The sequence below is a fragment of the Rhipicephalus sanguineus genome, unplaced genomic scaffold (assembly GCF_013339695.2).
Source record: "Rhipicephalus sanguineus isolate Rsan-2018 unplaced genomic scaffold, BIME_Rsan_1.4 Seq1371, whole genome shotgun sequence".
Classification (NCBI taxonomy): domain Eukaryota; kingdom Metazoa; phylum Arthropoda; class Arachnida; order Ixodida; family Ixodidae; genus Rhipicephalus; species Rhipicephalus sanguineus.
In genome coordinates, this window is record NW_023614595.1 from 1 (window position 1) to 16,806 (window position 16,806).

General features: G+C 48.8%; 1 protein-coding gene across 1 annotated transcript; it reads right to left on the reverse strand.

Annotated features, from left to right (window-relative positions):
• Window positions 1–11,640: 11,640 nt before the first annotated feature.
• On the reverse strand, window positions 11,641–12,986 carry LOC119376547 (uncharacterized). The gene is made up of 2 exons (XM_037646338.2): window positions 11,955–12,986; window positions 11,641–11,890 (listed from the first exon to the last, which is right to left on the reverse strand). The coding sequence occupies exons 1-2, from the start codon at window positions 12,971–12,973 to the stop codon at window positions 11,641–11,643; spliced, it is 1,269 nt and encodes a 422-aa protein (XP_037502266.1). The 5' UTR covers window positions 12,974–12,986.
• Window positions 12,987–16,806: the final 3,820 nt, after the last annotated feature.

Below are 16,806 nucleotides of genomic sequence, written 5' to 3' on the forward strand. Positions count from 1 at the left end.
TGGAGAAGGGTGTAATTTTGATTAAACTTCATAAGCCTTCTAGCCTCGGAAACTATCTATTCTGCGATTTGACGACGTTTGGTAGCGTTTGGAGACGATTGGACAATGTTGCATTTTTAATTACACATATAAGCTTCTATCCTTCAGGAACGACCTATTCTGCGATTTTACCGGTCGTTTTATAGTGTTTGGGAACGATTGGAGGTGGTGGAAATTTCCTTCAAAAGACTATGAACATCTACCGTTCAGAAACGCTTTATTTTGCGATTTCACGACGTTTCGTCGCGTTTGGAGACGATTGGAGAGTTGTATTTTTGATTAACGTATAAGCTTCTAGCCTTTAGAAACGATCTATTCTTCGATTGACGACGTTTCGTCGCGTTTGGAGACGATTGAGAATGTTGCATTTTTGATTAAACATATTAGGTTCTACCCTTCAGGAACGACCTATTCTGCGATTTTACGTCGTTTCATTAGTGTTTGGAGACGATGGAGGTGGTGTAAATTCTCATCAAAGATATGAGCATCTACCGTTCAGAAACGCTTTATTTTGCGATTTCACGACGTTTCGTCGCGTTTGGAGGCGATTGGAGATGGTTGTAATTTGATGAAACGTTATAAGGTTCTAGCCTTCGGAAACGACCTATTCTGCGATTTGACGACGTTTCGTCGCGTTGGAGACGTTTGGAGATAGTTGTATTTTTGATAAACGTATAAGCTTCTAGCCTTTAGAACGATCTATTCCTGCGATTTGAGGACGTTTCGTAGCGTTGAAAACGATTGGAGAATGTTGCATTTTAATTAAAGATATAAGCTTCTATCCTTCAGGAACGACCTATTCTGCGATTTTAGGTCGTTTTATAGTGTTTGGACACGATTGGAGGTGGTGGAAATTCTCTTCAAAGATATGAGCTTCTACCTTTCAAAAACGCTTTATTTTGCGATTTCGACGACGTTTCGTCGCGTTTGGAGGCGATTGGAGATGGTTGTAATTTTGATTAAACGGATAGCCTTCTAGCTTCGGAACGATCTAGTCTGCGATTTTACGACGTTTTAATAGCGTTTGGAGACGATTGGACAAGTGTTGCATTTTTAATTAACATATAAGCTTCTATCCTTCGGGAACGACCTATTCTGCGATTTTACGTCGTTTTATATTGTTTGAGACGATTGGAGGTGGTGGAAATTCTCTTCAAAGATTGAGCCTTCTACCTTCAAAAACGCTTTATTTTGCGATTTCACGCTGCTTCGTCGCGTTTGGAGAGGATTGAGATGGTTGTAATTTTGATTAAACGTATAAGCTTCTAGCCATCAGAACCGACCTATTCTGCGATATAGGACGACGTTTCATAGTGTTTGGAGACAATTGGATGTGGAATGGAAATTCTCATCAAAGATATGAGCATCTACCGTTCAGAACGCTGTATTTTGCGATTTCACGACGTTTCGTCGCGTTTGGAGACGATTGGACATGGTTGTATTTTGATTAAACGTATAAGCTTCTATGCCTTTACAAACGATCTATTCTGCGATTTGACGACGTTTCGTCGCGTTTGGAGACGATTGGAGAATGTTGCATTTTTGATTAATCATATAAGCTTCTATCCTTCAGGAACGACCTATTCTGCGATTTTACGTCGTTTCATAGTGTTTGGAGACGATTGGAGGTGGTGGAAATTCTCATCAAATATATGAGCTTCTACCTTTCAAAAACGCTTTATTTTGCGATTTCACGACGTTTCGTCGCGTTTGGAGATGGTGTAATTTGATTAAACGATTGGAGATGGTTGACGACCGTTTTGTCGCGTTTGGAGACGATTTTTTGATTAAACATATAAGCTTCTAGCCTTCAGGAACGACCTATTCTGCGATTTGATAGTGTTTGGAGACGATTGGAGGGTGGTGGAAATTCGTTTTCGTGTTTGGGAGACGATTGGACAAGCCGCGAGACGTTTGCATTTTCATTAATAATATGAGACGATTGGAGATGGTTGTGTTTGGAGACATTTTTGATTAAACTTCTACCTTTTCAAAAACGATATTTTGCGATTTCAGCCGTTCTAGACGATTGGAGATGGTTGTAATTTTGATTAAACCTTCAGCCTTCAGTAACGACCTATTCTGCGATTTAGACGACGTTTCATAGTGTTTGGAGACGATTGGAGGTGGTGGAAATTCTCATCAAAGATATGAGCTTCTACCTTTCAAGAAACGCTTTATTTTGCGATTTCACGACGTTTCGTCGCGTTTGGAGACGATTGGACATGGTTGTATTTTTGATTAAACGTATAAGCTTCTAGCCTTTACAAACGATCTATTCTGCGATTTGACGACGTTTCGTCGCGTTTGGAGACGATTGGAGAATGTTGCATTTTGATTAATCATATAAGCTTCTATCCTTCAGGAACGACCTATTCTGCGATTTTACGTCGTTTATAGTGTTGGGAGACGATTGGAGGTGGTGGAAATTCTCATCAAAGATATGAGCTTCTACTTTTTCTGCGATTTTACGTCGTTTTATAGTGTTTGGAGACGATTGGAGGTGGTGGAAATTCTCTTCAAAGATATGAGTTTCTACCTTTCAAAAACGCTTTATGTTGCGATTTCACGCCGTTTCGTCGCGTTCGGAGAGGATTGGAGATGGTTGTAATTTTGATTAAACGTATAAGCTTCTAGCCATCAGAAACGACCTATTCTGCGATTAGACGACGTTTCATAGTGTTTGGAGACGATTGGAGGTGGTGGAAATTCTCATCAAAGATATGAGCATCTACCGTTCAGAAACGCTGTATTTTGCGATTTCACGACGTTTCGTCGCGTTTGGAGACGATTGGACATGGTTGTATTTTGAATAAACGTATAAGCTTCTAGCCTTTAGAAACGATCTATTCTGCGATTTGACGACGTTTGGTCGCGTTGGAGCCGATTGCAGATGGTTGTATTTTTGATTAAACGTATAAGCTTCTAGCCATCGGAAACGACCTATTCTGCGATTAGACGACGTTTCATAGTGTTTGGAGACGATTGGAGGTGGTGGAAATTCTCATCAAAGATATGAGCGTCTACCATTCAGAAACGCTGTATTTTGCGATTTCACGACGTTTCGTCGCGTTTGGAGACAATTGGACATGTTGTATTTTTGATTAAACGTATAAGCTTCTAGCCTTTGGAAACGATCTATTCTGCGATTTGACGACGTTTCGTCGCGTTTGGAGACGATTGGAGGTGGTGGAAATTCTCATCAAAGATATGAGCTTCTACCTTTCAAAAACGCTTTATTTTGCGATTTCACGCCGTTTCGTCGCGTTCGGAGAGGATTGGAGATGGTTGTAATTTTGATTAATCATATAAGCTTCTACCCTTCAGGAACGACCTATTCTGCGATTTTACGTCGTTTTATAGTGTTTGGAGACGATTGGAGGTGGTGGAAATTCTCTTCAAAGATATGAGCTTCTACCTTTCAAAAACGCTTTATTTTGCGATTTCACGCCGTTTCGTCGCCTTTGGAGACGATTGGAGATGGTTGTAATTTTGATTAAACATATAAGCTTCTAGCCTTCAGTAACGACCTATTCTGCGATTTGACGACGTTTGGTCGCGTTTGGAGCCGATTGCAGATGGTTGTATTTTTGATTAAACGTATAAGCTTCTAGCCATCGGAAACGACCTATTCTGCGATTAGACGACGTTTCATAGTGTTTGGAGACGATTGGAGGTGGTGGAAATTCTCATCAAAGATATGAGCGTCTACCATTCAGAAACGCTGTATTTTGCGATTTCACGACGTTTCGTCGCGTTTGGAGACGATTGGACATGGTTGTATTTTTGAATAAACGTATAAGCTTCTAGCCTTTGGAAACGATCTATTCTGCGATTTGACGACGTTTCGTCGCGTTTGGAGACGATTGGAGAATGTTGCATTTTTAATTAAAGATATAAGCTTCTATCCTTCAGGAACGACCTATTCTGCGATTTTACGTCGTTTTATAGTGTTTGGGGACGATTGGAGGTGGTGGAAATTCTCATCAAAGATATGAGTTTCTACCTTTCAAAAACGCTTTATTTTGCGATTTCACGACGTTTCGTCGCGTTTGGAGACGATTGGAGAATGTTGCATTTTTGATTAAACATATAAGGTTCTACCCTTCAGGAACGACCTATTCTGCGATTTTACGTCGTTTCATAGTGCTTGGAGACGATTGGGGGTGGTGGAAATTCTCATCAAAGATATCAGCTTCTGCCTTTCAAAAACGCTTTATTTTGCGATTTCACGCCATTTCCTCGCGTTTGGAGACGATTGGAGATGGTTGTAATTTTGATTAAACATATTGTAGAATGGATAGGGCGCAAACAGGGGCGCCAGTGAAAGACGAAGACGAGGACGGTTGTTGGTGCTCGTGCTTGCTCCGTTTCGGACTGCTGGTCGCTGAACCTGTGCTGTTTATTCAGTAAACGCTCCGCGGACTCAATGCTAAACGCGTACCATCAAGTGGTGGAGAGTGCTGGTTCTCTTTTGCACCCTGGAACTCCGCAACCGGACTCTACCTTCCCTGTCAACCATGCCCGACGACGTCGCACAGCAGCATGCTGCCACACCCCCAGCTCCTCGCTGTCCCGGTATTCTAAGGGAGCGCGACCCAGTCATCTTCAGCGGTACTGATGAGCAGGACGTCGAAGACTGGCTCTCTTCGTACGAAAGAGTGAGTGTCAACAACAAGTGGGACGATAACGACAAACTCGGCCGCGTCCAGTTCTACCTGAGAGGAGTAGCGGAACTCTGGTTTAACAACCATGAGGCTGAGATTACCACCTGGGCCTCTTTCAAAACGACTTTCGCGGACGTATTCGGCCGACCGACAGTGCGCAAGCTCCGCGCAGAGCAGCGCTTGCGTGATCGCGCCCAACTGTCTGGAGAGTGTTTCACTTCCTATATTGAGGACGTCGTAGGCCTCTGCCGCCGCTTCAATCCTGCCATGTCCGAGGCCGACAAAGTCAAGCATATCATGAAAGGCATCGAGGACGATGCGTTCCGCATGCTTGTAGCCAAAAGCCCTCAAACAGTCACGGACGTCATTCAGCACTGCCAGAGCTACGACGAGTTGCGAAAGCAGCGCATTTCCACACGCCGTCCTAGCTTCGACACGACCAGTACGTCAGCACTCACCGTTGGCGCCATCTCTCCGGACCCGACGGTGTTGACTCAACAAATCCAGCAGTTCATCCGAGAAGAAGTTGCGCGACAACTGTCTCTTGCACCCTTTCTCCCAGGCAATGCTCATGGGCTCCCCTCGTCGCTGCGACAAACCATTGAGGAGCAAGTATCCGAAGCCCTTCCGCCTACGCACCAGCCGCCGCCTGTATCCGCGCCCTTGACTTACGCTGACGTCGCGAGAAGGCAGTCACATGCGCTGCCACACGGCACGGACTCTGCTCACTCCTCAAGTGCATTCTACTCAGCGCAGACGCCGGCAGGACCGCCCGTTCCACTTTATCGCCGTCCTGTCACCCCTCCTCATAATCCTTGGCGCACAACGGACAACCGACCAATCTGTTACTACTGTTGTCTACCCGGCCATGTCGAGCGTTTCTGCCGCCGCCGCGTTGCCCGTCCAGGTACCGTTGACGCAAGTTACAGCTACGTCCGTCCAGAGCCACCACAGCCGATGCCCTCCCACGCTACTGCAGACACCTCTTCATCCAACCGCCGAGCCTTCAACTTCCGTCGATCGCCGTCCCCGCGCCGACGTTCGCTTTCTCCAATGATTCGTCGTCCCTCGCCCGTCCAAACGGAAAACTGACCATTGCAGTTCCGGAGGCAAGAACTGCGCCGCTGTCGAAATTTACAAGACCTCGTTCTCAACCTGCTAACGAAATAACTGTCTTCATTGAAGGTGTTGCCGTGCAGGCCTTAGTCGATACGGGAGCTGCTGTGTCTGTGTTGAGCGAAGCAATGTGCCGCAAGTTAAAAAAAAATTACGATTCCGCTTTCTGGTCTTTCTCTCCGTACGGCAACCGCACATCCCATACAACCTTCCGTGACGTGCACGGCTCGGCTACTCATTCAGGACGTTTTGTATGTCGTCGAATTCGTCGTCTTTCCACACTGCTCGCACGACGTTATATTGGGCTGGGACTTCCTTTCCACACATCATGCCATTGTTGACTGTGCCCGTGCCGAACTAGAATTATCAGCGATCTCCGACATCGATTCTGGCAAGTCATCTTTTCCTCGCGTCGTCGTCGCCGCGGACACGGACATCCCACCTATGTCTTCTGTTCGGGTACCGATCTCTTGCGACTATGCTTTCTCTAGCGCCATGTTCACACCGTCAGAAGCATTCACTTCTCCTAAGAACTTCATTCTCCCCTTTGCTCTTGTCACGATCGAAGACTCCTGCTCAAGCATTTACGTCACGAACCTGCTTTCGGTCGCAGCCACAGTATTCCGCGGAGAATGTATATGGCGTCTTGAGGAGATTGATTCTGTTTGCGCTAGCCAACTGCTCGATCGCACAACAAGCCTCCAGGTCGCCAGCGTTGATCTCGTTACCACGTCCAACACATCTTCCCTAGACGCTTTCCTTCCATCAATTGATTCGGACCTTCCTATTGCTCAACGCACCCAACTCTTGAAGCTTCTCGACCGCTTTCGGACGTCTTTCGACTACAAGCAAACCAGTTTAGGTCGAACGTCTGCCATCGTCCATCATATAGACACCGGCAGCCATGCACCCCTGCGACAGCGTCCATACCGGGTCTCTCACGCTGAACGCCGAGTTATTGATGACCAGGTCACTGATATGCTTAGTCGTGGCGTTATACAGCCGTCCCACAGTCCTTGGGCCTCCCCGGTGGTACTTGTGAAAAAGAAGGACGGTAGCATCCGATTCTGTGTTGATTATAGGCGCCTTAATTAACAAGATCACACGCAAAGATGTCTATCCGCTCCCCAGAATCGATGACGCGCTCGACTGTCTGCAAGGCGCGGAGTTCTTTTCTTCACTGGACCTTCGATAGGGGTACTGGCAGGTACCTATGGATGAAGCTGACCGCCCAAAAACTGCGTTCGTAACTCCTGACGGCTTGTACGAGTTCAACGTGATGCCGTTTGGCCTTTGCAACGCCCCCGCCACCTTCGAGCGTCTTATGGACAACATCCTTCGAGGTCTCAAGTGGAACACGTGCCTTTGTTATCTGGACGACGTCGTAGTTTTTTCAAAAGACTTCGACACCCATCTTCTGCGCCTCGCAAGTGTTCTGGAATGCCTCACACAGGCTGGTCTACAACTCAATATGAAGAAGTGTCACTTCGCCGCCAGGAAGCTCACCATCTTGGGACATGTTGTCAGCAAGGATGGCATTCTACCCGACCCTGCAAACCTCCGCGCTGTCGCCGAGTTTCCCAAGCCGTCGACCCTGAAAGAACTCCGGAGCTTCATAGGCCTATGCTCATATTTTCGGCGATTCGTTCGTGATTTCGCATCCATAATGGCCCCTTTAACACGCCTACTTGCTGATAGCCAAGGTGTCATGGCATGGTCTTCCGCTTGCGACGCCGCATTCGCGAAATTACGTCTGCTGACATCGCCACCGATTCTCCGTCACTTTGACCCAGACGCCCCTACCGAAATCCACACGGACGCCAGTGGAGTCGGCCTTGGCGCTATTCTTGCTCAACGCAAGTCTGGCTTCGACGAGTACGTTGTTTCTTACGCAAGTCGCACTCTCACCAGAGCTGAAGAAAATTATTCGGTCACGGAGAAAGAATGTTTAGCCATCGTTTGGGCAATTACAAAATTTAGACCTTACGTATATGGCCGCCCATTTGATGTCGTGACTGATCACCACGCCCTCTGCTGGTTATCTTCACTGAAAGATCCATCTGGTCGTCTAGCTCGATGGGCATTACGTCTCCAAGAATACGACATCCGCGTCGTCTACAGGTCAGGCCGTAGACATTCAGATGCCGACGCTCTTTCTCGCTCTCCCCTTCCCCATGACTGTGGCAACGGGTCTGTTTCCAGCTACGATTCTGCGGCCCTTACACACGCTGACATGCCTTCTGAGCAGCGTCAGGATCCTTGGATAGTCTCTTTAATGGAGTTCCTATCTAAGCCCTCACCACGTACCGCCACTCGCTCGATGCGGCGCACAGCTCGACATTTCACCATCCGCGATGGGCTCCTATACCGCCGCAACTATCTATCTGATGGTCGCAAGTGGTTGTTGGTGATTCCTCGCCACCTCCGTGCCGATATCTGTGCCTCCTTTCACGCGGATCCCCAATGCGGCCACGCTGGTGTAATCAAAACCTATGCACGCCTCCGGCTGCGGTACTACTGGCGTGGCATGTACCGCTTCGTACGCCAATACGTGCGTTCATGCTCCAAGTGTCAGCGCCGGAAGAGCCCCCCACGTATAGTCACTGGACCGCTCCAGCCGTTGCCTTGTCCCTCCCGGCCTTTTGATCGCATCGGAATTGATTTGTACGGCCCCCTTCCGTACACACCAGACGGGAACCGCTGGGTGATCGTCGCTATCGATCATCTGACACGCTATGCTGAGACTGCCGCGCTGCCAGAGGCCACATCACGTGAAGTCGGCTTATTCATACTTCACCAACTTGTTCTTCGCCACGGTGCGCCTCGCGAGCTACTCAGCGACCGCGGACGCACGTTCCTCTCTGATGCCGTACAAGCCCTCCTCCGTGAATGCAACGTTGTGCACCGGACAACCAGCGCCTACCATCCACAAACCAACGGAATGACTGAGCGCTTTAACCGCACACTAGGCGACATGCTGTCCATGTACGTCTCCGCTGACCACACCCAACTGGGACCGCATACTACCCTTTGTTACGTACGCTTACAATAGCGCTACTCAGTCTACGACTGGATTTTCTCCCTTCTTTCTTCTTTACGGCCGCGAACCTTCCTCATTTATGGACACCATTCTTCTGTACCGCCCGGACGCTTCAGAGTCCACAACTCTATCTGAAGTCGCCACCTACGCCGAGGAATGCAGGCAGCTCGCACGTTCCTTAACCGCACAAGACCAAGCACGCCAAAAGGACCTCCATGACGCAAACCTGCCTCCCCAGTCATATTCGCCTGGAACATTGGTGTGGCTTCGCGTTCCCTCCTCTGCTCCTGGCCTTTCCACAAAGCTACTGCAGAAGTATGAAGGCCCCTACCGCGTCCTAAGTCAAGCCTCTCCCGTCAACTATGTTGTTGAGCCCGTTCAACCATCCGCAGACCGGCGCCGCCGTGGCCGTGAGATTGTTCACGTCGACCGACTGAAGCCCCATTACGACCCACCAGTCGTCCCTGTTCCTTAAGTCGCCAGGATGGCTCCTTTTCTGCGGGGGAGTGATTTGTAGAATGGATAGGGCGCAAACAGGGGCGCCAGTGAAAGACGAAGACGAGGACGGTTGTTGGTGCTCGTGCTTGCTCCGTTTCGGACTGCTGGTCGCTGAACCTGTGCTGTTTATTCAGTAAACGCTCCGCGGACTCAACGCTAAACGCGTACCATCAATATAAGCTTGAAGGCCCCGCCTCCGCTCAGGGGGGTCAGTGAGCCGTAATTCGCACGACACAAGCCAGCAACGCTGGGAACAAGAACCGTTTTAATTCACGACTCAAAAGAATCACCACCGGCCTTCCAGACCGGCACAACACGGCACTAACGTATACAGGAGAGCAAAAGCCCGGAACGAACAGTCCCCGCAGACTGGCGGTCAAATGGAACCTACGCGCGAAACATAACGACAGGAAAGCAAACTCACGCGCAACTCGCAGTAGAAGACGAGCCAACGACTCCTATTAGCGGACGTCCCGAACCGGCGTGGCCTCTGCTCTGCAGCACTCACGGAGGAAACCGTCGCGCCTAGCGCGACCGTCGCCGCATCCCATCGTCCTGCCGCCCACCAAAAAGCCCTGGGGCTTGTCTCACCCCCCTTCTTATCCGCCAGCCATCTTTACGCCCCCTGTGGCTTTCCGCCGCTGCCGCTCGTCACGCGCATGGGCAATGCGCGTGTGTTCTCCTCCCCCTGCTTCCAACGTGCGTGCTGCAGATAAGGGCCTATCGGACCGACACTCCCCCCCACACAAGAATGGACACTCCAGTGAGTGTCATTTTCCACCGACTACTAAGGGCAATAATGAACACCACAGAAAATAGAAAAGGGGAACTGAGAAGCAGTTCTGAATTAGTCTACACAGTTCGTCGGGCACCACAACAGTTCATAATGTGTCGCATGTCCTTGTCTGCACAGTTTGTCGGGCACCACAACACAACACCATTCGTCGCATGTCTTTGTCCTGATGTCGCATGTCCTGAAGTTTCTGTTCATCTGGCCGTATTGTGCCTTGCTCGACAATGAAACCTAGTAGGTTGATCTTGTTTGAGACCAACTGAACTTTCCGGGGGTTGACGGTGATGCCTGCGTCCTGCATTCGTTGTAGTACAGTGGTTAGGTGGGTCAGGTGCTCGTCAAAGGTTTGCGAAAAGACTACCACGTCGTCCATGTAAGCCATTGCGTAGTTGAATTTGGCATCTCGAAGCACAATATCCATGACGCGCTGAAATGTGGCCGGTGAATTGCACAATCCGAAAGGTAACCTTGAAAACTCAAACAATCCCCTGTGGCAAGTAAATGCCGTTTTCTGAGCATCGCGCTCTGCTAACGGGATCTGCAGGAAGCCTCTGCTGCAGTCAAGGGTAGTGAAGAATTTGGCGGCTCCAAGGGAGTACATAACAGAGTCGATTGATGGGAAGGGGTACGAGTCTCGAACCGTGACGGCGTTTAACCGCCGGTAATCAACGCACAACCGAGCAGAACCGTCCTTCTTTGGAGCTAAAACAACTGGAAACGCCCAGGGACTGTTGGACGCTCTTACAGCACCGGTGGCGAGCATTTCGTCGAGGGCAGCGTCCAGAAGTTCACGCTTGTGGACGCTCAGGGGACGAGGATTGAAACGGATAGGGCGGACGTCGCCTGTGTCGATCGTGTGTTCCAATACATTAACCCTGCCAGGAGCCTCTGTGAACATTGCCGCAAAGGGCTTTAGGGCTGTTTCGATTCTAGCTTTTAGCTGTGATGGCCCTTTGAAGGATTCGATAATAGTGAAGAAGTCCTCCCTGGCCTCGAAGAACGGATGCACATTTGTTGCAAGCAGATCAGACTGGGGTTGTGGCGAAGTAGTCACAAACGCGAGTGGTTTTGCATTGATGCCATGGCTGTACGTGCCCGTACGGACATCAAGCACGATACCCGACTTCGCTATAAAATTGCGTCCCAAAATTACGGGGCAGGAAAGTCCGGGTAGGTGTAGGAAACGTTGCCGAAGTTTTCGCCCGTCGAGTCTAACCGCTAAGCGAGCTGCAAGCGTAGCAGGGACAACATGAGCAGAGGCCACGCGCAGATTAGTGCTTACACTTCGCAAAGTTAAGCCTTTCATCTCGCAGGCATTCTTAATGCGATCCCCGAAAACGGAAACAGCTGAACCAGTATCTAACAGAGCCGGGACCTTTACTCCTGCCATGGAAACCATCACTAATGGTGCTTTATCGGCGTGGGCAGCGAGGGGAGTGAATGTAGACGGACGATCGCTCACCGTACTGTTGAGTACACCATGGCTGTTATCGGGCGGGGAGCACTTCGCAGGAGCGTTGGTTGCTTGGTTCTCTGGCAGTTGTCCGAGCGGGAAGGGATGCGGCCTTGTCCCTTTGGGCGTGCGTTGCTTTGTCGAAGGTTTGCCGCGGCTGTGATTCCTGGCGGCTGGATGATGTGAAGACCAAAACACCCGGTGGCCTGGCCTCTGCAGCGTGGCTGGCTGCTCTTGAAGACGAGTCGTAGCCCACAGAGGAGCCGCAGTAGTTCTTCCAGGACCTGCGTAAAGTGAGAGGACCCCGGGGGGCGGTGGAATGCTGGCCGGCGATTGGCATGCGCTCACCATCGCCGGCCCCGCTCGTTTCCCCAGCGGCCAGAACGTGGTCTGCTTGGACACTGGCTCCTATAGTGGCCCCGACCTCCACACTGGAAGCATACCGGAGGGTTCCTACTTGTGCCTCCGGCACTAGAATGGGCGGCGACCGCTACGGGCTGGCCTTGGGTCGAGGCGCCCGGTGTGGGTGTCCCACGTTCCTGGGTAGTTGACGGGAAGGCGGACGGAGCAGGCAGATTGTGGTGGCTGAATGGGTCTAGAGCCCTTGGTGGGGTCATCGGTGAGGCCATTGGGTTGGACCGACCGTGCCACGCACACGATGGCTCGAGAGTGGATTCAGGCGGTGGCGGTGGTTGGTACGTGAGCTCCGCCAACATCGCGGCCTGAATATCACCCGCTGCTGTAGCGAGGACGTCGAGTGAAGAGAATGAACGACCCCTCAAATACGCCTGAAAACGCGGATGCGACTGCTTAACTGCCCGAGCCACTCTTTCCGCTTCAGGTGCCGAAGGGTCCGCGCGGTCGTAAAGCTCCTGTAAGGACCGTATGTATTCTTGGAGGCTTTCCTCCTCGGCCTGGGTACGGCTGCGAAGTTCATCTTTCATGCGGACGGCGTAGTCGGGGGGCAGAAATTCGGCACGGAATAGCTGCTCAAAGTGAGACCAACTTTCGAAAGACTGGCGACGACGCCAACGTGCGGCAGAGCCAGACAGGGCGACGGGCAGAACGCGTAGCAGAAGAGTCTCATTTGGGAGGGCTTGCGCGTCGCGATAATCTTGTAAATCTTGCAAAAAGTCTGTGACCGATTTCTTGTCTGTGTGTCCCTCGTACGTAGGCACGGCCAGCGGTAAGCGAAAGGTGTCGGCTGGTGTAGCCTGGCGTTCTAGCAACGCGGTCAGCTGCTCGACGATACGAGGGGTATCTGGCGCGGACGCGTCCTGTTTCACCTTGTCGGGCATTATATTAGACTTGAGGTCCGTAGGGCTTTCACCTTCGCGAGCTGTAACTGTACCGGAACGCAAGAGCATTGGAATATGCGCAAAGCATATCGCGAGTGCGATGGACCGGCAGGACGGGGGCCTAATGCGTGCGGTTCTCGCGGTGCGAAAGCGAACTCAAACGAAAAGAATAAATACTGCATGAGGAAACCACGTTGCAAGGAACGAAAGGAAGGTCAGCTACGTGCGAAAACCACGTTGGGCGCCAGATGAAGGCCCCGCCTCCGCTCAGGGGGGTCAGTGAGCCGTAATTCGCACGACACAAGCCAGCAACGCTGGCAACAAGAACCGTTTTAATTCACGACTCAAAAGAATCACCACCGGCCTTCCAGACCGGCACAACACGGCACTAACGTATACAGGAGAGCCAAAAGCCCGGAACGAACAGTCCCCGCAGACTGGCGGTCAAATGGAACCTACGCGCGAAACATAACGGCAGGAAAGCAAACTCACGCGCAACTCGCAGTAGAAGACGAGCCAACGACTCCTATTAGCGGACGTCCCGAACCGGCGTGGCCTCTGCTCTGCAGCACTCACGGAGGAAACCGTCGCGCCTAGCGCGACCGTCGCCGCATCCCATCGTCCTGCCGCCCACCAAAAAGCCCTGGGGCTTGTCTCACCCCCCTTCTTATCCGCCAGCCATCTTTACGCCCCCTGTGGCTTTCCGCCGCTGCCGCTCGTCACGCGCATGGGCAATGCGCGTGTGTTCTCCTCCCCCTGCTTCCAACGTGCGTGCTGCAGATAAGGGCCTATCGGACCGACAAGCTTCTAGCCTTCAGTAACGACCTATTCTGCGATTTGACGACGTTTGGTCGCGTTTGGAGCCGATTGCAGATGGTTGTATTTTTGATTAAACGTATAAGCTTCTAGCCATCGGAAACGACCTATTCTGCGATTAGACGACGTTTCATAGTGTTTGGAGACGATTGGAGGTGGTGGAAATTCTCATCAAAGATATGAGCTTCTACCTTTCAAAAACGCTTTATTTTGCGATTTCACGACGTTTCGTCGCGTTTGGAGGCGATTGGAGATGGTTGTAATTTTGATTAAACGTATAAGCTTCTAGCCTTCGGAAACGATCTATTCTGCGATTTGACGACGTTTGGTAGCGTTTGGAGACGATTGGACAATGTTGCATTTTTAATTAAACATATAAGCTTCTATCCTTCAGGAACGACCTATTCTGCGATTTTACGTCGTTTTATAGTGTTTGGAGACGATTGGATGTGGTGGAAATTCTCTTCAAAGATATGAACATCTACCGTTCAGAAACGCTTTATTTTGCGATTTCACGACGTTTCGTCGCGTTTGGAGACGATTGGAGAAGGTTGTATTTTTTATTAAACGTATAAGCTTCTAGCCTTTAGAAACGATCTATTCTTCGATTTGACGACGTTTCGTCGCGTTTGGAGACGATTGGAGAATGTTGCATTTTTGATTAAACATATAAGGTTCTACCCTTCAGGAACGACCTATTCTGCGATTTTACGTCGTTTCATAGTGTTTGGAGACGATTGGAGGTGGTGGAAATTCTCATCAAAGATATGAGCATCTACCGTTCAGAAACGCTTTATTTTGCGATTTCACGACGTTTCGTCGCGTTTGGAGGCGATTGGAGATGGTTGTAATTTTGATTAAACGTATAAGGTTCTAGCCTTCGGAAACGACCTATTCTGCGATTTGACGACGTTTCGTCGCGTTTGGAGACGATTGGAGATAGTTGTATTTTTGAATAAACGTATAAGCTTCTAGCCTTTAGAAACGATCTATTCTGCGATTTGAGGACGTTTCGTAGCGTTTGGAGACGATTGGAGAATGTTGCATTTTTAATTAAAGATATAAGCTTCTATCCTTCAGGAACGACCTATCCTGCGATTTTACGTCGTTTTATAGTGTTTGGAGACGATTGGAGGTGGTGGAAATTCTCTTCAAAGATATGAGCTTCTACCTTTCAAAAACGCTTTATTTTGCGATTTCACGCTGTTTCGTCGCGTTTGGAGAGGATTGGAGATGGTTGTAATTTTGATTAAACGTATAAGCTTCTAGCCATCAGAAACGACCTATTCTGCGATTAGACGACGTTTCATAGTGTTTGGAGACAATTGGAGGTGGTGGAAATTCTCATCAAAGATATGAGCATCTACCGTTCAGAAACGCTGTATTTTGCGATTTCACGACGTTTCGTCGCGTTTGGAGACGATTGGACATGGTTGTATTTTTGATTAAACGTATAAGCTTCTAGCCTTTACAAACGATCTATTCTGCGATTTGACGACGTTTCGTCGCGTTTGGAGACGATTGGAGAATTGCATTTTTGATTAATCATATAAGCTTCTATCCTTCAGGAACGACCTATTCTGCGATTTTACGTCGTTTTATAGTGTTGGGAGACGATTGGAGGTGGTGGAAATTCTCATCAAAGATATGAGCTTCTACTTTTTCTGCGATTTTACGTCGTTTTATAGTGTTTGGAGACGATTGGAGGTGGTGGAAATTCTCTTCAAAGATATGAGTTTCTACCTTTCAAAAACGCTTTATTTTGCGATTTCACGCCGTTTCGTCGCGTTCGGAGAGGATTGGAGATGGTTGTAATTTTGATTAAACGTATAAGCTTCTAGCCATCAGAAACGACCTATTCTGCGATTAGACGACGTTTCATAGTGTTTGGAGACAATTGGAGGTGGTGGAAATTCTCATCAAAGATATGAGCATCTACCGTTCAGAAACGCTGTATTTTGCGATTTCACGACGTTTCGTCGCGTTTGGAGACGATTGGACATGGTTGTATTTTTGATTAAACGTATGAGCTTCTACCTTTCAAAAACGCTTTATTTTGCGATTTCACGACGTTTCGTCGCGTTTGGAGACGATTGGAAATGGTTGTATTTTTGATTAAACGTATAAGGTTCTACCCTTCAGGAACGATCTATTCTGCGATTTGACGACGTTTCGTCGCGTTTGGAGACGATTGGAGAATGTTGCATTTTTGATTAAACATATAAGGTTCTACCCTTCAGGAACGACCTATTCTGCGATTTTACGTCGTTTCATAGTGTTTGGAGACGATTGGAGGTGGTGGAAACTCTCATCAAAGATATGAGCTTCTACCTTTCAAAAACGCTTTATTTTGCGATTTCACGACGTTTCGTCGCGTTTGGAGACGATTGGAGAATGTTGCATTTTTGATTAAACATATAAGGTTCTACCCTTCAGGAACGACCTATTCTGCGATTTTACGTCGTTTCATAGTGTTTGGAGACGATTGGAGGTGGTGGAAATTCTCATCAAAGATATCAGCTTCTACCTTTCAAAAACGCTTTATTTTGCGATTTCACGCCGTTTCCTCGCGTTTGGAGACGATTGGAGATGGTTGTAATTTTGATTAAACGTATAAGGTTCTAGCCTTCGGAAACGACCTATTCTGCGATTTGACGACGTTTCGTCGCGTTTGGAGACGATTGGAGATAGTTGTATATTTGAATAAACGTATAAGCTTCTAGCCTTTAGAAACGATCTATTCTGCGATTTGAGGACGTTTCGTAGCGTTTGGAGACGATTGGAGAATGTTGCATTTTTAATTAAAGATATAAGCTTCTATCCTTCAGGAACGACCTATTCTGCGATTTTACGTCGTTTTATAGTGTTTGGAGACGATTGGAGGTGGTGGAAATTCTCTTCAAAGATATGAGCTTCTACCTTTCAAAAACGCTTTATTTTGCGATTTCACGCTGTTTCGTCGCGTTTGGAGAGGATTGGAGATGGTTGTAATTTTGATTAAACGTATAAGCTTCTAGCCATCAGAAACGACCTATTCTGCGATTAGACGACGTTTCATAGTGTTTGGAGACAATTGGAGGTGGTGG

Excerpts from the sequence above, each read along its gene's own strand:
- LOC119376547 (XM_037646338.2), bottom strand. The coding sequence starts at position 12,973 with ATGCTCTTGCGTTCCGGTACAGTTACAGCTCGCGAAGGTGAAAGCCCT. Across the intron at positions 11,891-11,954 it reads AACGAGCGGGGCCGGCGATG|GTCCTGGAAGAACTACTGCG; the intron begins GTGAGCGCATGC and ends CACTTTACGCAG.